Raw genomic sequence first — 27,793 nt, 5'->3', positions numbered from 1 at the left:
ACACACACACACCCACACCACACACAACACACACACACCCACACACACACACACACACACCCCACACACACACTACTTCAACTACTGCTACACACACACACACACACACTACTGCAACTACTGCCACACACACACACACACACACACACACACACACACACACACACACACACACACACACACACACACACACACACACACACACACACACACTACTGCAACTACTGCCACACACACACACACACTACTTCAACTACTGCTACATACACACACTACTGCAACTACTGCTACACACACACACACAAACACACTACTGCAACTACTGTTATACACACACACACGCGAACACACACTAATTCAACGACTGCCACAGACACACGCACACTACTGCAACTACTGCTACACACAAACACCCCTGCAACTACTGCTGCACACACATAGACACACACCCTACTGCCACACTAGTGCAACTACTACTACACATGCACAAATACACAGCCACACAAATGCAACTACTGCTACAAACACACATGCACAACCACACAAACGTACACAGAATACTGCAACAAGTTGAACACACACAAACACGGCAATAATTACTACATTACACTACACACAAATCACAAAACACATAGACTTAACAAAAAAACTGCCTCAAACTCTTGCCAATACAAATGCACACAATTAAAAACAGACGCATCACACCCAAATCCGACAGAAGACAACACCATCCCTAAAGTGTTGTCTTGACAGTGGCTGTGTGCGGTTTGTGCCCTGCGTCCTTGTGCAGTGAGTGTCAGATCCCAGAAAACTGCTGGGAAAAAACAATCCATATCTGGACCTCAGGGGGGGATCAATGTCCCAATACTGATACACACACAGACTACACTCAGAAGGGGGAAGGAAGATAGAGAGGTTAAGAGCAAGGAGGAGGCGGAGGGGCAGACAGAGTGAGAGAACAAGAGGCGAAAAGACGGATGAAAAATACATAATAGAGCAATAAAGAGAGAGGGAGAGCAGTACAGACACATGGAGAGGAGGGCTAAAGAGAGATAGATAGAAGAATCAGTTGAAATGGAGGTAATAAATGTGTGACAGAGGAAGAAAAAGAGAGAGAGAGGAAGAGAGAGCTAGAGAGAAAGTGTGTGAGAGCTAGAGCTAGAGAGAGAGGGTATTAATGATCAATCAATACTAAAGCCTTTACTGTAATCTGATTACACAAGACACTGCTAGTGACCATCGCTGTCCCCACCTCACACTCACGCTTACGTCTACACAGGGGCAGTAACGCTACTGTATCAGACTCTCTCACACACACACAAACACACACACACACACACACACACACACACACACACACACACACACACACACACACACACACACACACACAGACACTACAGTAGAGTGACTATACCAGACGCACACAGTAGTGTGTATTAGTGTTACAAGGGCTATAGTAACACTACTGTACCACACACACGCACACGCAAGGGCTACAGTAACACTACCGTATGGCTCACACACACAAACACATACAAACACGAGAGCTAAAGTAACACTACTGCATTAGACACATATAAACACACACACACACACACACACACACACACACACACACACACACCCACACACACACACACACACACACACACACACACACACACACACACACACACACACACTTACACATTTGCGCTCCAACTGTAACTAGAAAGTTTTATTTACATACACACATCCATGCATGCAGTATATATTAGGAGGGACACTGTGTCGTTGAATCCAGGGGTGCTACAGTATTTGTGTCTGTGATCATCCATAACATCGATCGATCACTCTCCCTTCCCAGCTCTTATTGATGACGGTGTCAGATGGCGAGCTAGGGGCTGCTACGCGGGCGTCCGATCGTAATCCATCATTAGCTCTCAGTGTGCTTATTTATTCTTCCATGACCTTGTCTCTCCACATTGTTGGGCCGATTTATGAGCGCCAGAATGTGAGCCTTCCCCATTGATCCTGTTCTTTGAATTCCCTGTACGCCAAAGACTTTTTTATGTTTTAATTCATACATTTTTGCTGATCCTCCGTCAGTTATGGGCGTAGCATTGTAAGCGCATTACGCAAATTCGTGCTAACAAACAAGAACAAGGAGAGACTGAAAGTTCCCATCGGGGGTTTCTATTTGACTTAAACGGTATGGTGTTTGAGGAGGCTGCAGAAGAGCAGACTAGGATAGTACTACCTGACCTAACTGGTGAGGCGAACACAGAACAACATACTCGAGAACAGGAAGCCCGGAAAACAAGAGGTGAGCAGTGAAAGAGGGAGATGTAGTACGTTTAGTAAGACAAGAAAATTATAAAACAATAAAGAAAGTCAGAACGAGAGGTCACAGAAATTGTGAGCAAGAATGATAAACATTTGCATGTAATTTACTTTAAAAAAAAAAAGCTGAAATTAGAGAATTTGTAGGTAATTTCGATCGATCCAAGCATTTAGTCATTGAGACATGGCAGTTAGCATCATCCAGTAGATTTATACTCACATACAGGTCAGTAATAATGATTGTTTTGGGATGTGTGCCTTAAATAGGCATACACCGGAAATGACCTGAACTTAAATACCTAAATTAACAAACTACCTTTTTTTTTCCGATTGCATAAACACTAAAATCAAAGTATCATACGATTATCAAACGATAACATTTATGATGTGATGATATGAACTTTATGATGTTGCGTGCTTTTTGGAGGCACCTCTTCTCGTATATTGAGGTTATGGTAGGGAGAGTGGTCTTGGTGATGCGTTGGGCGATCTTCACCACCCTCTGCAGTGATTTTTGGTCCTTGATGGTGCAGTTGCCATACCAGACTGTGATGCAGGTGGTGAAGATGCTCTCGATGGTACAGCGGTAAAAGTTCAGCAGCACTTGGGGGGATAGATGGACTTTAGCCAATTTCCTGAGGAAGAACATGCGCTTGTGTGCCTTCTTGATCAGGGTTGTGATTTTGGGGGTCCAGGAGAGGTCCTCAGAGATGTGGACTCCAAGGAACTTGAAGCTGGTGACACGTTCAACCCCCTCCCCATTGATATGGACAGGGCGGTGTGTGCCTATTTTGTTCCTTCTGAAGTCCACGATGATCTCTTTAGTCTTGCTTGCGTTGAGGGCCAGGTTGTTGTTGATGCATCACTCTGCCAGGTGCCGGACCTCTTCCCTGTATGGTGACTCATCGTTTTTGCTGATGAGCCCGACCACGGTTGTATCGTCTGCAAACTTCACGATTGTGTTTGAAGCATGAACAGGACTGCAGTCATGTGTGAAGAGGGAGTAGAGGAGGGGACTCAGCACACAGCCCTGAGGAAGACCAGTGTTCAGGATGAGTGTTTGCGAGACGAGCTTATCCAGTCTGACATGCTGGGGTCTGTTGGTCAGAAAGTCCAGTATCCAATTGCGTAGGAGGGGGTCGATGCCAAGGACACTGAGCTTATTGATTAGTTTGGAGGGGATGATTGAATTGAATGCCGAGCTGAAATCAATAAACAGCAGCCCTACGTAGGTGTTACACAGGTCCAGATGTTTAAGGACTGGGTGTAGGACTGTGGTGATGGCGTTGTCCGTGCTCCTGTTCTGACGACTGATAGGGGTCTAGTGTGGGTGGAAGTTTGGTTTTCAGGTGGGCTAAAACCATTTCATGAGGGTGGAAGTGAGTGCCACAGGTCGGTAATCATTCAGGCTCTTTGGGGAGCTGTGTTTAGGGACAGGCACAATTTAGGTGGATTTGAAGCACGCAGGGACTTTTGCTTGGGCTAGAGAGAGGTTGAAAATGCTGGTCAGGACCCCGGTCAGCTGCTCTGCACAGGTTTTGAGTACACGTCCGGGGATGCCATCGGGGCCAGCAGCCTTGCGTTTGTTGGTTCTGCTCAGTGCTGCCTTCACCTCTGGAGGGGAGAGGGTTTGGGGAAAGTGGTTTGCAGGGAGAGTGGCCTTAGTGGCCCCGGCTGTACCGGGGCAAGCAGGCCGAGCGTCTTGGGTCATCATGACTCGTAACGATAACTCATAACAATGCTGTTTGCCAAAACTTGTAACTAAGAAAAAATACAAAGCAATCTTTTTACAAAAATGTTTACACATTGGCACAACAGCAAAGGTATAACATGGCAAAAACTATAATGGAGGTTCACGTCTCGTAAAATGTAACAGTTCTGTTACCGACGAATATATGCTAACTAGCAGCTCTCGTGCAGGGTACTGTATTTTATGGCCAGCCGGACATATCACATGATATAGGCTACACTCTTAGGAAAATCGGAGGCATTCGAATAGCGGTCTGTGATCTAAATAAACAAGAACCTGGATTCGGGGATTTAGCCTGTATCTGTGGGACGAGACAGACGAACAGCAAAACAACCATGCAGCAAAAAACACCAAAGGTGTTTCCATGGTTGCAAGCAAGTAAGCTAGAAAAATACAAAACGGTCGAGCAAACACATTTTTACAGAGACTATCAACATCAAGAAAGCCAAGAGGACAAAGTTCACCCAAGGGTACTTACAATTTCCAAAGGAACACGGCCAAGTCAGCGTCCGATTTGCAATCTTTTTTTTCTTTCAGTTGACGCAATTCCCGAAAAGCTCGCCCAACGTTTACTCGTGTCTGGCCTCTCTGTTGGTGAATCTCCCTTTTCTCTTCTTCCGTTTCTCCGACATTGGGTTTCTCGGTCTCTTTTTAGTCGGCTGATCCATGATGAATGTAACAATCCCTTCTTTACTTGTGTTTATATCGAGCCGGTTCCGTGTTTGTGGGTCTGTAGTACCGTAAAGCAATTTGTTACTTCGCGAGACCCGAGACTCCCGCGAGATTGGGTGGCGGGTCGCCGGCAGAAACTTGCATGTTCCCTTTCTCCGCCAAGATGCGCTAGGGGGAGTCGAAAACCACGACCAATCGAACCAAAAAGTGTAATAGAACCATCACAATGACTCTGAACCTGTTAAATCAAGCCAAAATAGTTGCATAGTTCCCCTTTAACTTCTCTCTGTTTATCTTCTTTATCAACAGCCGCTGCCAAACATTTCAACACACGTTTGTGACGTCACGTATAACACCCCTTGGAGAGAATGACATCTCTGCAACACACGCACACAAACACACACACACCTACGAATCAATAAACATATGAATAATACAATCTTGTACGATACAATCATAACTATAAATGCATCTATGCTCGATTATAAGTTATTTAGCAGACTTTAGTTTAGAATTCTGTTTAGATTTCATATGGTACAATAGTTGCTTCATTTATGTGATATTTGTTTCCCTATGTGGGTATGTACATCCGTGAAAGGCATGTTTGTGCATGTGTGCGTGAATGGTACGTGTGTGTGTATGCATAATCCCCAGGGCAAGCAAGGCATGGTGGTCATTAGAGGCATCTTCCAGAAGCTTGCATGTCCTGGCGTCCTTCCGACCTCCATCAGATCCAGAGACGAAGCTGTAGGCCTACAACGAACACAATGCTCTTTTCCAGGGCCCCTCCTCTGCTGTCACAAGTAGGCACACATCAATGTGCCTTGGCCGCCAGGCCCACCAAGTTATAGGGAGAGTGGGGTGAGTTGTGCCACTTTTTACTCAAAGTGACTTTAAAGTGAGGCCATGAAAGTAATGTTTCCAACTAAAATATGTACGTATAATTCAGGATGTGGTGCATCCCTTGCAACAACAACTTTGGATCTGGACGAACTGTTTAAGAAATATAGCTTTCAGATTAAAAGTGGTCTTGTGGCACAACTTGCCCCCTTTGACACGTTGATATTTATCTCATAAACTCTAGTGCTATATAAAAGCAAGACAAATCCATTACAAAATTACTAATTAAGGTTCATATAAAGTAAATAAAGAAAATATTTTACAAAGATTGAAGGTCAATTTTCCAAAACAAGGCCTAGCGGTGCATGAACACAAGTTCAGAGCAAAGTTCAGTTCCAACCAGGATACTTCTTAACCTTTCTTAACTTTTCGTCGGAGAATCCGACGCACGTTGAGATTCATAATATCGTCTGGAGGCTCAAACTGATTTTGGCTGTTATAATATATATTATATGATATAGATATCTATGCATAATATGATATTATTTAGATAAAGAGCTCCAGGACTCCCGCCGGAGCGTTCTAGAATATTTACAGAACACGGCCAAAGGCTGTGTGCGCCTTGCCATTGCGTTACATCCACTATAAACAGAGCGCATGGTACCATGGCCGCAAGCTGCTAAGGGCCACACCCCCACCCTCCTCCTTGACCCGCCTCCCTCCTCCTCATTTGCATTAAAGCTACAGACACCGAATCGGCGCGTTTGGGGAAAGCTCAATGTGCGACTTGTTCGTAGTGGCTGTAATTCTGCACCACGGCTGAACTTCGGGAACGTCTTCAAATACTGTGCTAGGGGCCCACTTATATCTATATTAAAGCATCCATAAAGTAGCATGCCTTTGGACCTTTAACATTTCACTTGTCGATTCTGCAGGGGAATATGAACTTCTCCATTCTGGCTGTAACACCAAGTTTTTGTGGTGTGGGTAGTTTCTTGAGCACATCACCTCTATGGATGACTCCATTATCATTTTCTTTAAATGTGAAGATGGGCTTTCCATCCACAGACCTCTTACAACTTTGCCTTAGAAGCTTTGCACTGATGTCGGCATCATCACCTTCTCCACCAATCCAGCGTAGTTATACCTGCAAAGCTCACAATGACACAGTCACCAGCAGACAGATCCTTGTCACCATCATCATCATCATCATCATCATTCTGGCCATCTGAACTGTTATCAGTGGTGTCGTTAAGTGGAATGGAGATGTCAGTCTCTTCTGAGCTACTGTAGACAATCACTTTCTTTTTGTGTTTGGTGGGTTCGGACCCTTTCAGATCCCCTTTCTTCTGATGTTCATTCTTTTTCCCCTTTTCAGCCCTTTCATTTTCTCTGCTGTGTGCGTTCTCCAGGTTATCTTCCGCTTCATCGTCAGTGGTGTCCTCAAGTGGAATGCCCATGGTGCTTCCTTCTGAGCTACTGTAAACAACCTATTTCTTAATGATTTTGGTTTGATGTGAGCCCTTCTAGAGCCCTTTTTCTTCTGCATTTCATTGATTTTTTCTTTTTCCTTTGCAGCCTTTTCATCTTCTTTTTCTTAGTGTGCCTTCTCCAGCTCCATCTTCTCAGGTGTGTCGGGCACAATTCTTGTTTTTACTTACTTTCTCATCATTCTGGGCCTTCTTGCTGTGGCTTTTGGCAGGGGAAGTATGACTTCTGGAGAGAACGAGAACCAGCTTCGTCACTTGAGTGCTTGGAATTTGGTTCCGGAAGAGTGGCAGGTGGCTCTCCTGGATCTAGACCTGCTTCAAGACCTGTGGCATGGGTTGGCTCCTTGTTTGATGGTACAGGCAGGTCGGCAGCAGCACTGGTAGAGGACTCTTCTGGGTTTGGCCTGTCTGTTACCATTGATCGGGCATAATCTTCATCTGGGAAGTAAATTGCTACGATTCGACCAGGATGTGTGCGCATCCAACCATCCATCGTTGGTTCTGTTGTAGCAGGTGTTCAGTGGTCCATACACTGTTTTGTCCAATGGGTGCAAGCGGTGGGAGGTGGCAGGTGACAGCGCCTTCAGCAGAATTTTTCATCGCCTTCAGTGAGATGTGAGATTAATGGTTGCACAGAATGAGCAGGACTGGGTCGATGGAGCAGTTGGTGTGGCGGATGAAGCTCTCCAGGAAGATGATGGTGGTCTTCGTTTATCCATCCAGACTTTGTAGAATGACCTATGGATCTTGCAGGTGATCCGTTCATGATGGATTCTTTGAAACAGAAACGTAGGAAAACAAACATGGGTGGGACTGCATTTCCAGTGGCGTTTACTACCAGGCCACAGTAACAAGCTCTCCTCTTTCAGCTGATGCAACTGAAACCTTGTTTCTTCCCTTTCTCTGTGACAATCTGCTTGGGTGTCTACGCATAGTCACACCAGTTTTGTCCATGTCGTACATCATGTGTGGAGGGTATCTATGCCTGAAATTAGATTCAATTTAGTGCTTTTATCAGAGAACTTTAGTTCGCCGTTTTAGGCTGCTTGGTCAGAGAGAGTGTGTGTGGTGGGTGTGTGTGTGTGTGTGTGTGTGGTGTGTGTGTGGGGTGTGGGTGTGTGTGTGTGAGAGAGAGAGAGTGTATACAGGGGTGTCTTTCTGGGACTGACATGTAATCCTATCAGCATGTCAAGGCCAAATGATTATTCTCTGTCCATCACTGTAGAGAGGTTATCAAAGAACTCCCCACGTTGTGCTTATTAAAGGCAGTAGCTCTTCCAAGAGAGGTGGCCTCAGGAGTGCGGCATGAAGTGGTGGCCACAATGAAGCTGTGTCGTGCTTTAAAGTACGTGAACCAATCAGGGCCTAGAAAAGGTTAAAAGTTTATTAGCATAAAGGGTATCACTCAATAATCCCTTATTGAATTTAAATTCAGATTTACATAAATTGATGCAATACGCTTTAAGTATCCAATTTTGCTTCTCTGTATGCTAGCTGCATGGTGATAACTGATAATGAGCATTTCCGGGGAAAATAATTATTAATTGTGTTGCCTCTCGAAGGCATTCATTTAATTTAATCTGCATCTGGAACACACCATCCCCCGTGTAGAAGGGGGGATGTGCAGATACGTGTATCGTCTGAATGTAATCCGCTAGCATCCACTTGGATGCATTAAAGAGGCAATGCCATAAATTTGTTTAATCTATAGAGGACATGTTTAAGATAACATATTATTGTGGATTTAATTAAGAATGATGTTTGATGTGTTGTTTAAAAACGTTTTGGATAGCAATTGCGAACAAGCTAAAAACAATGCAACTTGGCAATCAGAATGTCTACATACAGTTTTAGACAGTTTATATTATTATTTACAACATGATGTTTAGCCATAAATGGACACACAATATTTTTGTATTTGTATTTTACATCGTCTGTTAATGAGGAAGTGTGACAGTATTGGTCAACCTTACTACGACTTTGTCTTCATTGGCTACGGTTTAACTCTGTGTTTAGAGTTACAACACACTGTATGAGAACAGTACATTAATGCTCCCTATTACTTTTTCTAAATAAATGCACACTTAAACCTAACCGGCTTTTTCCTCTCTGATGCAGCTAGCAGGGATTTCAATGTCATTTCTTTGTGCGTACTCAAAAACCAGTTCGCGGCATTTCACGGTACTTATAAAACATTTTTAAACATTGGTGCTAGTGCCTTTATATGGTCTGCCAGCTCCGTTTCCATGGTTTCATTGAATACTTGGTTGGCATGTCCTGTTCTCTTATACCCTGTCTTTGTAAGTTCCCTTTTTCTTCTCCATAAATCTTTTCAAGGTCATCCTGCAGATCTTCATATCCCTTGCCCCCTGACGAATGGCCGTCCCCTGTTGCACCTCTTTCACTGCTCTGTCCAAATCTACTATAGGAGTTGAAGCCTTGTCTGTATTCCGTTTATAAATGTGTGGAATGATGGGTTTTGGTCTAAAATTACAATTCTAGACCAATTCCAATAAAATAATATGTTGAAAATAATCATAACTAGGGATAAGTTGTTCCACTGGCACAACTCACCCCAGTCCCTTTGACACAAATCACCCCAACCCCACCATTTTGCAAAACTAGCATGATGCAGCAGTTTAGGGAATAACATCGTGCAGCTGTATGAACTCATAGTGAGGCATACTAAAGCACTAAAACATGTGTCAAATGTTTTCAAACGTGTCTATAATTGTTCAGACACAACAATCAAAAAACCTTGATCATAGAAATTTGTACTTTAAAATAAGGTCTGCCTTTCCTGTAATATTTTTGTTTCAATATCAGGCTGTTTCATGGTTTGGTTGTGGCGTGCGCAAACATTAACGATTACAAGCTAAACTGACGGCAAGATATAAGTGCTAAAATTATGATGGTTAAATAACACTGCGACCGCTCAAAACTGGAACAATTTGGAAGAGAAGTGTGAACAGGAGGAGAATATTTTGGGCAGAACTGTAAAATCTATGACAGTAAACCGAGCACAGGTGGTTTGTGGTGATGTATGGCGATGTTCTTAGAAATGAATCCATGAAACCATCGCATCTTGAAGGTTATCTTACAATTCAATAGTCAGGAACATCATTGCGCGCCTCGTCCGCTCGCAAAAGTTTCTCAAATAATTTTTTAAAATAATCCTAAAAAAAAAAAAAGTAAAAAAAAAAAATTGCGTTAATCACGCAAAAAAAAAATTAACGCCGTTAAAATTGGTTTGCGTTAACGCCGTTAATAACGCGTTTAACTGACAGCACTAATATTTTTTAATTACACGTAATTACGATTATTAAAAAATGACAATAACCCTCCCTCTGCCCTCTGGCCCAATCTGGCAACACTGGCGGAGGCGTCACTTACGCAGCTTGCCCACTGCATCCGTCCTTCAACGGACGACGGAAGGCGTGTCTTACGGATGGGGGAGTGGTATTTGCCGACGGAGCCACGATCTGATTGGCTGACAGATCCATCGCAGCCTGAAAAGTTAACATTTTCTTAACTTCTGAACGCAAGAGACGGAGCCGATGGAACGGAAGGACCCACAATGCATTTCCGGATCGCCTCATGCAAAGTCAATGAGATCCGTCAACGGACGGATGCAGTGGGCAAGGGGTGTTACGCCTTGTTTACACTACCTCCGTCCGTCGATGGACGGATCCAAAATGCATTTCGAGAGCGCCACATGCAAAGTCAATGAGATTAGTCAAGTGCGACGTGTCAATTGTGTGACGTTACTGATCCTAAACAGTTTTATTTCAGAGTGCAGCGAAAAGCTCTGCTGCGCTTGTATTTAAAAAATGCTTGAGAAATAGTAGCTTGTGTGGACACTACCGCATTACTTGTCAATAAGAGAGCTAACCTACTCAAAAGCTTTGATTCAGAAAACAGCTTACATTTGTTGTCACAAGGTCTTTGGGATCGCTGTGCTGTACGGATCGGGTAGCCCGTCAACGAGAGCTCTTTCAATTTTGCACACTTGTTGATAACGTTACTGTTGTGGCCGATGGCCCGGGCATAGCACAGTGGCCGATGGGCATGCCATTTTCAGAAGGGCATTACAACCAGATAGCAGGCAACAACGGTCATGGCCGTCGTGGCCGCCGGTGAAATTCCTGTGTAGTATGGTGTAGGATTTTACGTTGAATTAGACCATGTTTGGCACGAACAGATGAAGACTTGACCCTGATAAGAATAACATCCCATAGATCATCAGTAATTTCTTCGCGTAAATCTTGTTCCAACATTGTATTGAAAAAGCTTTGGAGCTTGTTTCCTGGATAAAACTAAAAACCTGTAGATATCTAGAAATGACTCTTTGGGATACCAAATCTATCTGATTGTTGGAATGATCTGTTGGAAGGATGCAAAGATGCCCTCAATATACTTATCATTAAATTACTTCATACCAAGTGTAGACCACATGGAAAAAACTATATCTGCTTGAGAGGGACGAAAAGCTTGATTCTTTACTATAGGCAGGGGTGCACATAATAATAATAGATATATAATAATAATCTCACAAAAGGAACGTTGCTATCAGCTGATTTTGCGCAGTTGCCCAGTGTAGTTGTGCACGGCGCACACAGTGCCCCTGAGCGCATATTTCAGTGCGCTTATCATTTGATTCGAGACACATTATTTTGATAAACTTCTGTTCATCAATAAATGATGAGACCTTGGTATGTCTCGTATTTGCTGCGCCCAAGAGCTAGGCCGTGGCAAATTGGGGGCTCGTCAGTTTGAACTAAACTAAACCTTTTGAATCATCCCAGGTCGTTGCCTTGATTCGTATGGGGAACACTTGTGCATGATTGCTTGATGTGTACCTCCCGTGACGTTCCTTTGTTGGAGGAAAGTGGGTGTCACTTGTTGTGAATGAACCAAATTCTGGTGGCTTACGTCAGACTTGTAGTAAATTGCACTGCTGTGTGTGGTGTTAAAGCCTTGATTGGTGTTTGTTGGCGTTTTTGGAGACACTTTGAGGCTTAGGCTTAAACTTAGGCTATTTGGTTCTCTCTATTTGGTATCGGGACAAGCGAGGGGAGCATTTGTTTTGTACAGCTTTCAAATAGTGTTCATTTGTGCTTGTTCTGTAGCCAGTGTTGGGAAGGATACTTTTAAAATGTATCCAGTTACAGAATACGGAATACATGCCAGAATAAATTTAATATCAAACGTATTCCGTTACATCACTCAATCTGAGTGTTGTATTCTGAATAATTGGATTACTTCCACAATGAATTGCATTTTATAAAGTGTAGGCGGCATCAAATCCTGTTTACTAAACAGGCCTATTCTGGTGTGTTCTTCTGTTCAAACTGGTTGAATATGTAAGGCCCAAGTCTCCAGAACCACCGTAGGGAGGCCGTAAAGGGCCCTGGTGGGCATCATGGCCGATGAAGACATATTCCCCCGTCTGCAGGTTGGCCGGCACAAAAGACTTAGGGAGGCCTTGCTGCGAGGTGGACACAGGTTCGAAACCCAGGGCCCTACATTGGAGCGAGGCCCGCTCCTGGGCAGCCGACCAGGGAGCTGTAGCAGTGGGGACAAAATCCCCCGGAACCCGCAGCGGCTGCCCGTAAACCAGCTCGTTTGACGAAGCCTGCAGGTCCCCCTTAGGGGCAGTCCGGAGACCCATTATGACCCAGCGGAGCCTATCGACCCAACCGTCCTCCATAAGGCTAGCCCGAAGTACAGCTTTCAGGGAGCGATGAAATCGCTCACACAACCCATAAGCCTCTGGGTGATAAGCGGTAGTACGATGGAGTCGCACACCCAGCGACCGCATTCCAAAGCTCGGAAGTGAACTGAGGTCCCCTGTCAGAGGAGGCGTCAGAAAGGGGGTCAAACCAGATGACCCAGGTGCCTATAAACGCCCTGGCCACGTCAGAGGCTGTGGTGGACGCCAGTTGGACGGCCTTCGTCCAGTGGGTGGTCCTGTCGACCTTCGTCAGGAGGTAGCCGAACCCTTGAGAGGGCGGCAGGGGCCCCACCAGGTCCACATGAACATGGTCAAACCGCGGCTCAGGCACCGAAAAATGCACCAGTGGAGCCGTCGCATGCCGATGCACCTTTTAGCGCTGGCAAACCACACAGGTCCGAGCCCAATCCCAAATGTCCTTCTTGAGTCCATGCCAGATCAACTTCCCGGCCCCCAGCTGCTGCGACGGCCTCCGCCCGGGGTGGGAAAGGCCATGCATGGCATTGAAAATCTGACGCCATCAACTACCGGGTATGACAGGCCTTGGCTGCCCAGTGGAAACGTCACACAGGAGCGTGGCACAGATGCTGTTGAACTTGACATCCTCCAACCGGAGTCCCTATATAGCTGTCCTCAGAGCCCGGACCTCCGGGTCGGAGGCCTGATCGCCCACCATGCGAGTGTAGTTGATGTCCAGGTGGACAGCTCGTGCGATGGCCCGGGAGAGGCAATCAACCATGTGGTTGTCCTTACTCGCCACATGACGGATGTCCGTGGGAAACTCTGAGATGTAAGCCAGCTGGTGCTGCTGACAGACAGGCTCTGAAACCTTCGCCATCGCAGGAAATGGATAACGGAAATCAAAAACGGAAATGTCCAATGGCGTGGTAGAGGCCGGGGAGCTCTTGATGAAAGGTACTGTATACCCATTCGCAAGGGCAGATCTGATAGCTGAAGAACGCGGGTGGCTGCCAGACACCGTCCACAAACTGCTCATGCACGGCCCCAACAGCATAGTCCGAAGCGTTGGTGGTCAGAGCAATCGGCCAGCAAGCAAAGGATGCGCGAGAATGGGCGCCTACGCCAATGCACGTTTGGTGTCCCAAAAGGCCACCTCTCTCTCAGCGCTCCAGTCAATTATGTGTTAGGGGCCTGCCCTTGAGTGCCTCGTACTGGGGCCACATGAGCCGGGCAGCAAGGGGAACAAAACGGTGGTAAAAATTCTCTATCCCCAAAAACTCCTGCAGGGCCCGTACCGTGAGGCGACGTTGGAAATCCGCCACTGCAGCCACCTTCGATGGCAGAGGAAAAGCCCAATCCTTGATGCGGTGGCCAATGGAGATCTGGCCAAACTGGCACATGGCCGGATTGACGATTAGGCCATGCTGGCTGAGCCGTCATCCAAATAAACAAACAGGAAAGGCAGGTCCCGCAGCACGGTTTATATCAGTCGCTGAAAGGCCTGGGCTGCGTTCTTCAGGCCAAACTGCATGCGTAAGAACTCAAACAGGCCAAACAGAGTGATCACCGCCGTCTTTGGGACATCCTGCGGCTGGACTGGCACCTGGCATCAGGGTGAGCTCAGATATAGCTAGGGCGAGTTTATCCGGGTCGAGGCGCCGGGCCCAGGCTTAGACCTGTGGGCAAGTGGTAAGAGATATGATGCTCTACCCCGTGCTTGCTTGTGGAAGCTGAGAACGTAGGCTCCATGAGCTCCGGGAATTCCGTGAGGAGGGGGGAGGTAGGGCCATGGCCACCCCCTAACAATACGCGAAGCAGGCAGGACGCTAATCTGGGAACCCGTATCACACAGGGCCCTTCGTACAGAGCATGTGTCGTTGATAAACAACAGGCCCCAGAACTTGGGCCCGGGCATTTCCCGATGCCACGAAACTGCACAGGCACCAAACAACAGCACCTCCTAGCCCTGGTTCCATACAGGGCATGGAAATAACACAGGCCTGCAGACTGCTGTGGCTGTCAACGGGTCGCCGCGGCAACAGCGATGGTGTCTGTCATCTCCAGGTCAACGGTGTAGTTGGCTTATATGGCCGTGCAGCGCTTCTTCTGTTGGGCTAGCTGGTTTGACAGCTTTGGAGCAATATTCATTTTTTTGTATTTGAATAAATTATAATTCAACAAATACTTGTTGGTTTTACACATTTTCTTAATAGGCCTCCATTTTCCACTTGGGGAAAGTATGTTTTGCTATTGGGCAAGTATAACATAACAGCCACTTAAAAAGCTTAATGTCAAGGCCTGCGGAGCTTCGGAAAACGTGACCTCACTCCATTGTGTTCAGCCACACCCCACTCTCGGTCAAATTCAAGTCAAGCCAATTGTATTTTAACGTGATTAAAAGAGACAGGTCACACTAAGCATTTTTTTTTCCATAAGACAGTAGTGCTTTATACATGTGCTTTCCTAATATCACTGTCTGGCCATCAAATATTGGAAAATACATTACATATAAATACATCTATTTTCAAATCAGACCTACCAGGTAAATTGTCAAATTTTCTAGCAGAAACTGAGTTGATGTTACAGAAAGCAAACACGTTTATGGACCCTTTTCCCAGTTTCCTCTAAAAGGACAAGGAGAAACTCCTAAATTCCAGAGGCAAGGAACCTTGAGAAGGAACACCGAAGAGGGATTTGTCCTTCAAGGGTTCTAAGTTATTATTCAGTTATTTCGTCTGACAATCTGTCAGATGTATGAGTCACGGGGTATGAGACAGGGAGAGGAAGAGGAGAGGGTGAAGGTGGACCATACAAGACTAGTTCATGCTTTTATGCTGTTGTCTTGTCAGCAACACATAGTCTGTTCTCTAGACACATAAAACACAGCGGTCCACCTTCAAACACACACACGCTTCTAACAAACAATATTCCCCCTACCCCTTAACACAACATACACAAGCAGAAGAACCTTCCTCTCAACACATAACTGCCTGGCATTATCACCCCAGGCCTCAAAGACCCCCCCCCACACACACACACACACACACACACACACACACACCCACACACACACACACACACACACACACAACACACACACACACACACACACACACACACACACACACACACACACACAGCACCCTAGGGCCCAATAAGCAGCCATCTGCAGACAACCGCTTCCCCAGCACACCAGTTTCAGAGAGGGTCAGAGCCAGAGAGAGAGGGGGGCAGAACTAGTTCAAGGGCATGAACGTTCAGTCAGATGGGAGTCATGGGAATACCCCAATCACCCCTACATTCCTGGTGGGGGTTCAGGTGTATTCTGAACACTTCCTGTTCGGCCAGAGCCTTTTCTCTGTCCTCCCAGACACTACCTGGACTATATGGCCAGGTGTCAAACTGGCAATGTCTCGCCTTTCAACCTCCACCAACCTACTCTTTACTTCCCCAAATATCTTACCAGTATGCTTTACCTTCATCCTCTCTCTCTGTATCCTCTCTGTCCTCCGCTACACCAGTCCAATCGCCTTCCCTCCTCCCTCCTCCAGGCCACCCACTCAACACTCCACAGCGTAGGTTCTCCCATTACCCCAGGGCCCAGGACCCTTCACCCCAGCTGGCCCGGTCTTTCACTGGGCTGGGGGTCAGGCAACGTGGGGGTATTTATGTGGGGGTCTGTGGGCGTCTCTGGTTCTCCTGCTGCCTCATCCATCGCCACCTGCCAGCCCACCGATCGATACCTCTGCTCTTAATCAGCTCTCTGGTGGCTGCAGGCCCACCAACGTGCACGCATGTGCATGTTTGCACACTTGTATGTAGGCGTGACGTGTGTGTGTGTCTAAATGTGCGGGTGTGTGATAGCATTTCATTGTCTGGTAAGGTGGAGTTTGGGTGAGGATGGGGGGGGGGGGTTACTTGCGATCGTTCTCCCCACCATGGGTGTTGGTCATTTCTCCCCCTCCTTTTTCCGAGTGTACCTCGCTTTTCGACATGTGAAAGAAATCTTCCGCTGTGAAGGGGGACGACCCTTGGAAGCCCTGTTACGTAAGCAGTAGTCATCTATGTTGATTATGCAGCCATGTGACGAGTTTGTTAACTATGGAAGGCCATAAGCGCAATTAACATTCTTGAAATTTTGTCCTCCAACAGGACCTAATATAACATGTTAGAATTTGACATGTTATTGCAAAAATAATGGACATGTTAACACGTCGGGTCTTATTTTGGTGTGTTCAATCGCAAATGACAGAGCATGTCAAGGCCCCGCATTCTCTCTAGTGGCTGTTTGGGGGAGATTACGTCTTTGTTGATGGAAGTGCTTAAAACCAGGAAATTAAAATCCACTGCGAGTCCGTAAGGTCCTCTAGTATACACTCAATGTCGATGGTCCAATCGTTAACTGAAGTTCAACTTCTGTCCCTCCCCTCTACATGCGCTGCGATCAGCCTCCCTCACACGTGCCTTCCCAGAATTCCTTGCCCCACGCGACCACGAGTCGAATACAATGCGAATGAGAGGCACTATAAGACTTTTGGAGGGGTTATAAAGGCTGAGCCATTATAAAGCTGCCTGGATAGTCCGATGTTGCCAGTTGAAAAACATTTCCTAAATGTGCTATGTGTTAAGGTCCATCATTGGCCTCGATCATAAAATCCACGTTAATGTAGATTTTTGTTGCGTTGCCATTTCCAAATATTACCTGTTAACACGCATACTTTGGTTGTGTTTAGGCAACATTTCTATAAACTCGGGCCCATAAAAAGCGTGGTCTCCTTTTCGAGAACGCGTGGCAACTCCCCACCCCCTTCCTAGTGGTTGCTTGTAGTAGTTTACCACTGCAAGACCCATTCATTTGCATAAATGTAACTTTCTCCCTCCCCTTTCAACGTGCCGCAATCCCCCGCCCGCATGCAAGCCATTCCACAATCCCTTGCCCTGCGCGAGCATGCATCAAATAATGAGTGAATGGTAGGCAAGGGACACTCGAGGCCATGCGTGGCGGGGCCGAGCTGCCAGAGGTTATTTGCACTAATGTCCTTCCATAGTTGACAGACATTTTGAATCAAACAATGCCATCTGCAGCTGTAGTGATTTTTAAATACATTTGTTGTTTTCTTTGGTTGCTGGTGCGGCATTCGCCACTGTATTGCCGATGTTTTGTAAGACTTTTGGATGGCGATGTAGCCTAACTTCCTAGCCCTACCCCTCAAACAGAGGGGTAGGGGTAAGTGGTAAGGCAAGAAGTGAATTGGGATTGGGCATTATTGTCCTCCGTTATGCTCAGTCACTGCATACAAAGAGCAAAAGAACCACCCACATACATTGGGTTGTGAATGCATACATGAATTAAATAGTAATCTACAATTTATTGATCTCAGACTCCATGTATATAACATACGACATGACAAAAATTACATTCATTGCCCGAGGACATCTTGTGCATTAAGAAACATTGTTACGTGACTATAAAGCTAGGTCAGGCAATTGGGAGAAACATTTTTGAAAGAATCGAACCGGGAAAATCCCAATCCCTCCTATCAAGCCTCCCACCAAAGCCCCTCCCCAAAAACTCCTGTCTAGCTTGCTAGCTTTAGCAATAATTCTGCCTATCTTTGTGAAAGACTATGAAAGGTACATGTATGTCATCTAATTATTTAATTCAGCAACATTTGCTCTTGCTTTGCCATGCCTGAACAATACAGTCCCTCCAGGATTTCGCGGGCCTTTTTTGAGATTGTTGCGGCCTAAAATGCCTGCTGTTGCGTGAGCTTTTCCATAAAGTTGCGATGAAAGTTGCGTGTTTTTAAGGTTTTTGTTGCGATTACAGTGCTAGAGGAAGTGAAAGTTGCAATAAAAGTTGTGATTTTCCTAATGTTAAATATTAAGTTATTACTGCAATTTTCCCTGAGTAATTATTAAATATCAAGTTATTACTGAAAAAACATTAATTAAAAGAAAAAAACACTGAGAAATGGTCCTATGAATAATTTATTCTTGATTCTGTCCGCACTGGCAATTGACTTGGATGCAACAGCCTGTGTCATAGTGATCTGCCTCGTCGTCTGACGTCCTGCCTGCAGTTCTGCAGTTCTGTAGTTATGTTTCGCAGTGGCAAAATGCAATGGATCAAAAAAAAAAAAAATCAATGGAAGATTTCCGCTTATGTTCCACCACAATGTTGAATGCAGTGCAAAATAATTTCCCCTCGCTTTCATGTAGAAAGCAGGATACTGCTTTTCGCAATCTTTCGCAGTTATTTTGGCGGCAAGTGTGAAACGTTGGACACGCACATGCTGCATGAATGCTTCAATCACTTGAAGTAGTAAACACGGAAGTAAGCATAAGGTAGTTTGTCGACGTCAGTTCAAGACGACGCCACTGATTGGTCAAATTTGCGGGAAAGTTGCGGTGGTTGGTTAAAATTGCGACACCGCCCTGAATTTGCGGTGAATGATGGATGTTGCGTTGAAGTTGCGAATCGCAACATCCCGAAATCCTGGGGGGTCTGACAATAGGAAAAAGCCCACTATCCAGACCCTACTGTAACCATGTGATATTTTGGACCAATCGCAGGTTGGAACGAGATACCGGGCCTCTCTAAATCAAATACGGCAAGTTCGGACTTGCATACTCTGTACTTGGCAAGTATGACTCAGGAGTACAAACTCCTGATGTAGTGCCGCTGGTTGTTGTGAAATGCATTCTTGGATACTTGCTTTTCCCAAGTCCTCACAAGTTACCTCCCCAATGCATTTGGACTGTACCGCTACTTGGCTAGATGCAGACTTTTGAATGGGGTTCATACCAATCGAACGAGTCGCTGCTTGTCAGAGCCCTGGATTTAGTGAAGAGCTGCGTGAGGCTGATGAAAAGAGAGACGAGACATAAAGAGCAAAAGAGAAGGACAGAAAAAAAGATAGAGAAAGAGGGAGAGAGGATCTCTGAGGAGGATCTGCCTTCAGGTTCTTTTCGCACCTGCTGAACCACAGCTGCAAATGGCAGGACACACACGCGACTATGCAGTCTTACACACACACACACACACACCCATTGTGGAACAATTAACATAATTGTCATATTTAATACAAATTTTGACAATTTAAAATCGAATAGCATTCTAATGAATGCGTGTCTGGGTCATGGGAATAGACCCAAGAGAAGGGGGGGTGGTCATGTCTTGGTAAGAAAAGCCACGGTGATGGGTCTAGGAGCCGGGAAAGAAGTGTTGCAGTAGCTCTTTCTTGTTGACTTTTCCCATCTGGTTCCGGGGAATCTGGTCGAGCACCAGGAGACAAGTCGGGATGGTGTAGGGGGCCATGTGCTCCCTGAACACACAGAGAAAATAAATTGCTTAAAATACCAAGCATCTACAACTAAATTAATGCATAAACATTATAGAGAAAGACTCACACACAAACATAGACACACGCATACTAGGGAAGTAAACAAAGGAAAACAAGCCCTATGTCAAAGAAGGGACAATGAGATGTGAAATGTCTCTCGCTCATCAATCCTCTCTCTGGCTCTTTTTAACCTTACCACTCCACCTCTCTCTCGCTCCCTTTTCATCTCTATCCCTGCCTAATGTCTCAGATGTTACTATATTTTTCTCCCTCTTCCTCACTCTCATGGATTCTCTCCATCTCATGTCAGTGAGGCAGACAGAACAGCCTGATGAACCTATTAGATCGCAGCAACAGTTTAGTTGTTCAGCACCAGTGGTTTTACTGTTTTATTTTGGTGGCTCACGTTTTGCCTCCAGCAAGTCATGACTATCCTTAGCTAAACTAGTTTTGGGACGTCAGTGAGTTGTATATATGTGTCAGTGCGTGTGCGTGTGTGTGTGTGTGTGTGTGTGTGTGTTAATATTCAATCATGCTTCCATTCCATTTATATCAGCTGGGCTCCCTGTGTTGTTTGTTGCTGAGCTCTGATTCTGAGAGTTATTTGAAGAGACAGCTCGAGCCAAGGCACTTTACACTAAGCAACCATCTTCCCCTTTACCTCGCTCGCCGTCTTTAACTAACATTGCCCTAGCCTTACTTTGACTTCAGATATCAAGCCTTCTTCCAGCTGATGTAACATGAGGGTATATACAAATGGTTATCTTATGGTATTATTAGCATATTACGAATGCATTGGTGATGGAAATGTAAAAAATAACACAAAAGTTTTCCTACCTGTTCTTGTTTTGCGTTTCTATAATGATAAGCCCCCTGAAGTGTGATGTAAAAAGCAGCCCATTTGTCATTCTACCAAAATATTAATGAAAACCCCAGATGGACCTGAACTGGAAGGGCAGCTGAGCCCAAGCTGCAGAAGGTCTCAGTATAATTATTTTTTTAACTAGAGACAGAGTTTAGGATTAGGTTAGTTCAGATTCATCAAGGACCAGGGAGGGATTAGGCCGGGGCCTCTTACTCTGGGACACTGTGTACAGGGATAATGTTATGCTTTGTACAGTGGGCTTCAAACCAAGAACCTTTGGGTCGGGAGTCCAACACCCTACCGACTATCTCAGTACCTGGCCCAGGCCTTGAGCTGATCCAGCGTCATGCTGTGCCCCCCCTCCAGCTCCACCACTGCCGTGACCTTCTGCCCCCAGGTCTGGTCCTGCACACCGATCACCGCCACATCTGTCAAAGGACACTGGTCAGAGGTATAATAATGTCTAATAAAGGTTTGCTACAAAAATAATGTGTTCAGCAACTTCAAAATGACAATGACATCCATCTAGATGAAAAAAACACAGTTGTTTGGCATCCTACTGAAATATCATACAATTTGATACAAAACTCTCCCGGAATTGCATCTACCACTATAGGACGCCTCCAAGTAAAGAACATAATCTGCTCCATCACCCGTGTGTTGACTTCTCCTCACCTGTAATGTCTGGGTGGGCCAATAGTTGGCGCTCCACATCGAGGGCGCTGATCTTATATCCGCCGCTTTTGATGATGTCGACGCTGGTGCGGCCCATGATCCAGTACACTCCGTCCTTGTAGACCGCAGTGTCTCCTAATACAGGCAGACAACCAGAGAGGTAACAAACGTCCAACGTTACTAAAAACAGGGATCTGGAAGCACGTAATTGGCTAGTAACAGAAACACAAACTGCTGTTACTGTTGCTGTAAACAGCAAAGTGTCTGTTAAGGGCTCAACACCTTGCAGCCTGGTCACTTTAGAAATCCCTTTCTGACAGCTTTCTCTAATTGTGCAAGTCAGTTTCAGCAGTTTTTAGCAGTGTGATTCAGTAGTACTGGATCCTAGATTCTGCTGTATCATAGAAGGAGTACTGGAACCAAGATTCTGCTCTAACATAGGACAACTGGATCCCAGATTCTGTTGTAACATAGTAGCCCTACTGTATTCCAGATTCTGCAGTAACATAGAAGGAGTACTGGATCCCAGATCCTACTGTGACACAGTAGGACTACTGGATCCCAGATTCTGTTCTAACATAGTAGGACTACTGAATCCCAGATTCTGCTTTAACATAGTAGGACTACTGGATCCGAGACTTTTTCTGTACTTACCAATGACTGGTGGTACAATGTCTACAAAAGGTAGAATATGTAATATTTCGGTATTATAATCTGTAAAAACAACTAGACTTTTTGAATTTTTTTGTCGATTCTGATTGGCGTAATTTCCCCGAACTCCCATCCGGAAATATCGGAAACACAGGGAGTGAGGACTGAAGTCGGAAAACTAGATAGCTATCCACTCTAAGGTTCTTTTTTATTCAATTTTTTTTGTCAGGGAAATCCTTACATACCTGCACTTAACATAATAAGCCAGACTTTGAGTTGAAATAAATGATACAATTAGGAGTTGTCTTTAATTTGGATTACAATTGTTTTAGAGAGCACTGCCGGGAGGGGCTAGGGGTAATTTGAACGCTATTCTTTCTGAAGGGTTGGGTTAGCAGAGTTAAGAAATAAAAGGAGACAAAAGAGGATTTGCAAATCAGAGTGAAATTGTAAGTAGGTGCTAATTGCTAATTGGTGAAATTGCCTGAGGTCTACTTAAGGGAAAGAAAGGCTATATTGTAGTTGAAATTTTAACACTACTGTAATTTTAGAATAGCCTAGATTAAGTTAAACAACGTAGCTGCTAGCAGTCAAGCAATATTATAGCCTATGACAGCGATCAATCCCCGTAGATTGCTGTTATAATCAGCAATATTGCGATAACGAATGGCATGGTGTCCCTATTAATGGTATGTCCTTAAAATCATTGAGCAAATGGATATACGAAGGCACTTGACGAGTGTGAGGGCGAAGCATGGCATGGTGAGTGGCAGAGCAGCTGATGCTGAAGGAGCCGGCGAAGTCAGTCAAGATCCACTAGCACAGGTCGAGTTTTTTTTGTTCTCCCAACAATTGGTCTTCTTGTGTCCATGAACCAAGGACCAGCCAAAACTACTGGTGTATTATTTCGTTGATCCTGGCTAACTTAATTGGGAAATTCTGGTGTAAAACAGACCCTCCAGGATTTCGCGATGTTGCGATTTGCAACTTCAACGCAACATCAACCAATCACCCCGAATTGAGTGCAGTGTCGCAATTTTAACCAACCACCGCAACTTTCCCGCAAATTTGACCAATCAGTGGCGTCATCTTCAACAGATGTCGACAAACAAACTTCCGCCTTACTTTCATGTTTACTACTTCAAACGATTCAAGCATTCATGCAGCATGTGAGCGTCCAACGTTTCACACTTGCCGACCAAATTAACTATGAAAGATCACGAAAAGGGGTCTGCTTAGCTCAGGAGGTAGAGCAGTTGTCTTGTAACCGAAGAGTTGTTAGTTCAATCCCCAGCTCCTCCTAGCGTGTTAGAGTGTTGATGTGTCCCTGAGCAAGACACTTAACCCTAACTGCTCCTGACAAGCTGGCTGTCACCTTGCATGGTTGACTCTGCCGTCGGTGTGTCAATGTGTGTATTAAACGATGTAAGTCGCTTTGGATAAAAGCGTCTGCTAAATGCCCTAATTGCAAATTGTAAAAGCAGTATCCCGGTATTTTACATGAAAGCGGGGGAAAATTATTTTGCACTGCATGCAATGTTGTGGTGGAACATAAGCGGAAATCTTCCATTGATAAGAATTTTGCCACCGTGAAACAGAACTACAGAACTGCAGGCAGGACGTCAGACGACGAGGCAGATCACTGACACAGGCTGTTGCATCCAAGTCATTAACAGCGCGGAAAGAATCAAGAATTTATTATTTATAGGACCATTTCTCATTGTTATTGTTCTTTTAATTAATGTTTTTTTCAGCAATAACTTAATATTTAACAAATTACTCTGGGAAAAGTGCAGTAATAACTTAATATTTAACATCAGAAAAATTGCAACTTTTATCGCAACTTTCATTTCCTCTCGCACTGTAATCGCATCAAAACATTAAAAACACCGCAACTTTCATCGCAACTTTTTGGAAAAGCTCACGCAACATCAGGCATTTCAGGCCGCAACAATCTCAAGAAAGGCCCGTGAAATCCTGGAGGGACAGGTAAAATGTGTTTTGCTTAGCCCGACACTTCTTTGGTAGTATGATGAGGGCCCTAACATATTATAAATATAGGCATTGAGAACTGCGTAAATGTGCTGCCTTGTTGAATGGTCACCTGTGTTCCTGCTTGTGCGCGAGGATGTGTGTGCACGCGTGCTCACGCGAATACACGATATGAAAGTAAATAAAACTGGTGTGCGAATTAATTAATGTAATGCCAAACTAATGTTAGACACGGGATCTTCAGGGACAACTGAGACGCCTGAAAGGGTGCCGGTGTAACACCGGATTCTGCGACCCACCGAAAAGTGTGGCCCCAGGGGGCGCTGTTGCACATTTTTTGCAACATGCACGTTTGCATTATATTAAAAACATAAATAAAACATAAGATCTCCCCCCACTGGTGGGTCTTTCTTTTCTTGATCCTAGCATTAATTCTAAACAGCGTTTTACACAGTAGCCTATAATAGGCAAGTTTAAGCTTCAACGTTCAACACGCTGAAACTTTACTGTTAGTGTAATTCTTTTGACCGCGTATAACAGGGCTAGGCTAACTTAGCCTACGATGTAATTCTCATCTACAGCTCAACTGAACTTGGCAGCTGAACGCTACTTGGACTGACATTCGTTGCGGCTATTTTCTTAAAATGAAATGACAACACAGGATTAAACGTAACGTGAATAAAACTTTCACACATTATCGCGTCTGTGAACATGTTTGCTGCTTCGCGTCAGATTGATTTTCACCGGCAAGAGAACCCAACTCCCATGAACCCACGCTGCAGCACGACATCAAACAGACTTGTTTATTTTCTTCTTTTGATAAAGAGATAAATAGCCATCCAGCGGCAGAGAATTACATATTCTATCTTTTAGATATAGACTTGTAAAAAGAAACAAAAAGAAACACCAAAAAACATTCATAATCACATGAAATCCATCGGAAAACTTTGTATTCAAATTGTGTGGATTTATGAGATACCTTTTTGTGCACCTCTAAATCTATTCTCTTATATTTATTTGTAAATAGCAAAAAGATCTGGGAATCTAGTTTTGTTTTTGTTTTTATTGAGACAAATGTGCCTTCATAAATGACTGCTACGTGAGCAACCTTAGCCTGTAGACATGTGTTGAGATAAGAGTGTGTGTTGCTATTGTTATTTGCACAGTCTGAACTCTGACAAAAGGTTGTCCTTAAAAACAGAGACGGTCCCCACATTAGCACCATGCTAATTTTACCTGTGAGCAATGCCATCGCAAACCTGCACTGATGCGCCTGTTTCAGAATGCATCTTGGAGCAAGAAACACGTGTGTGTGTCGTTTGGAGTGTGTACAGTTGGGCTGTAACAAGGGTTGGGGTGGGGTAGGGGGCAAAGGCAAACACAAGGACAGAGAAGGACTGTGTGTGTGTGTGTGTGTGTGTGTGTGTTGCAACTTCTCTGTGAAGCAACCATTGCAACAGAAGTGTATCAATATATATTACTACTGTCTTACATTAACCATTACTGACCAAAAACAACTAGTACTGTTTGATATGGATATTACTGGTTAATAAAAATAACTTAAATACCAACTAGCGCTTTATTAATATAATGTTACAGTACTATTTTTGCTAGAAAAAAAAAATCACATAGTACAGCAAGTACTGACAGCAAGTACTCATGTAGTACTGCACTAGTTCTGCTGATAACCCATAATTCATTCATCCTTCCCCTGCCTGCACAGACACTGCCTTCTGGCCTCCACCTACTTCCTGCCGTCTGTCTCCCCCCACCTTAATCTTCCTGGTCGCCGTGGTAACAGCAGATGACAGCCCATCTGTCCCCATACATCACACACTGCATTCCTGTTTATTAGCCGGGATAAATCATACATGTTTCATGATCTATCACGTGCGTCCGTCGCCTCTGCACAAACCATTTATCAGCCGCGGCCCCGGCAACACCCCACACCCCACACCCCACCCCGACCGCTCTCCACACGCACGCTCGGCACACCGCGGCGCAACCGCGAACGCTCCACTCTATTAAACAAGATTGATACAGTGGGTAAATTTAGATATCGGGAATGTCTTCACAGTCCACCGCTCCGTGCTGATGGAGGGAGGGAGGCAGGGCAGGAGAGTGGAGGAACAGAGGAGGGGAGAGAGAAAAGGAGCCAGTGTCTGGGTGTTATCTCCAGTCTGGGTGGTTTTTACTGTCACCCCCCACCTCTGAGGAGATGGGTTACGAGGGGGGGGGGGGGGGGGGGGGGGGGGGGGGGGGGGGAGGAGGGGGATAGTAAACATCAACCCAACTGGAGTAAGCACCCAGACACCTGCTCCAAGTGCCTGGGTGTAAAAGGAGGAGGATGACGACGACAAGTATGAGGAGGGGACGGAGCAGAGGAGGAACGGTTGTGTTTTTTGGCCCCACCTCCTCCTCCTCCTCCAACAGCATCCCATCTCCTCAGAGCAGAGGACGTAAGATGGGGAGAGCTGTAGTCACGCTGAGTGGCTCTGTTCTCATGTACATGCTTGTGGGAGAGTAGCGCGAAAAATACACGCAGAACGATAAGCACCCGAGCATGACATGTGTGTGTCAGTTTGTGTTGGTGTCAAGGGGTCGTCTGTAAGTCTGCCTGTGTGTGCTGGGTAAGAGTATCATTATGGATAGTTCAGGCTGGGGGAAGGGTAGGAGTAGAGTTGAATTAGTGATGTTGTAACTGGCTTTGACCTTTGAACTCGTTAGGGAGCAGTGATAGAGGGAGACTGAGTGGCTGTCCCCTTTAGAAAGGTGTGTACACACACACGCACACGCACACACATTATGCGTGTCATTGCACTGCGGTAGATACGGTCAAATGGCTTTCTTAATTAAAACGATAAGGTGCCTAATTGCTCTGGGCTTTCCCGGTATTCAGGGGCTTCAGGCAAAGGAACAGCCGACTAGTTTGGAGGGCAGGGAAAGTTCTGAAACCAAGGGACTGGTTCCACACCAACAACATCCAATACGCATCGATGAAGGGAAACAAACTCAATGTTGCTCAAATTCATAGGACGATGACTAAAACGGACTGCACAATTACTGTTAAAGGTAAGATATATACTCTCTGCCGTTAGGGGGATCTCAATCAAATAATAACAAAATATGAGGTTGATGAAAAGCGTGGGAACATACTTTGAGATTTAGACTGTGTGTTTGAGTCAGCCAGCCATCTACTCTGAAACCCAACAACAATCCTTCATCCCTTGCATGATTATATTCAACGTGTGCATGGACAGGAGGGGTGAAGGGTTCGGAAGAGAAAGAGCGATAGCAAATCAATGTGTTGAGTGCAGATCTACAATGAATTACAATTTTACCGTAGCTTGGTGGCTGGCATGAGCTACACGTCAAAGAAGAACATGTAGTGAGCTATATCGAACTTCCCCGGAAGTTAGGGGATTGACAGCATATGGCGCCACTGTCGTTTGTTTACTATTGCCAGGATAATGATTGTTTGTGGCCTGCCAC

General features: G+C 45.2%; 1 protein-coding gene across 1 annotated transcript in view; it reads right to left on the bottom strand.

Moving 5' to 3' along the window:
* Positions 1–16,346: 16,346 nt before the first annotated feature.
* The window catches only part of acsf3 (acyl-CoA synthetase family member 3), a 34,816-nt gene continuing 23,369 nt past the window's right edge, over positions 16,347–27,793 (bottom strand). The window contains exons 8-10 of the mRNA XM_056608308.1: positions 21,659–21,793; positions 21,300–21,411; positions 16,347–20,100 (exon numbers count right to left, since the gene is read on the bottom strand). Of these exons, the coding sequence (XP_056464283.1) occupies positions 19,980–20,100; positions 21,300–21,411; positions 21,659–21,793 (368 nt within the window). The 3' untranslated portion in view covers positions 16,347–19,979. The remainder of the gene's footprint in view (positions 20,101–21,299; positions 21,412–21,658; positions 21,794–27,793) is intronic.

The sequence above is a fragment of the Gadus chalcogrammus genome, chromosome 14 (genome assembly GCF_026213295.1).
Source record: "Gadus chalcogrammus isolate NIFS_2021 chromosome 14, NIFS_Gcha_1.0, whole genome shotgun sequence".
Classification (NCBI taxonomy): domain Eukaryota; kingdom Metazoa; phylum Chordata; class Actinopteri; order Gadiformes; family Gadidae; genus Gadus; species Gadus chalcogrammus.
This window is presented reverse-complemented; position numbering and strand designations above follow the sequence as displayed.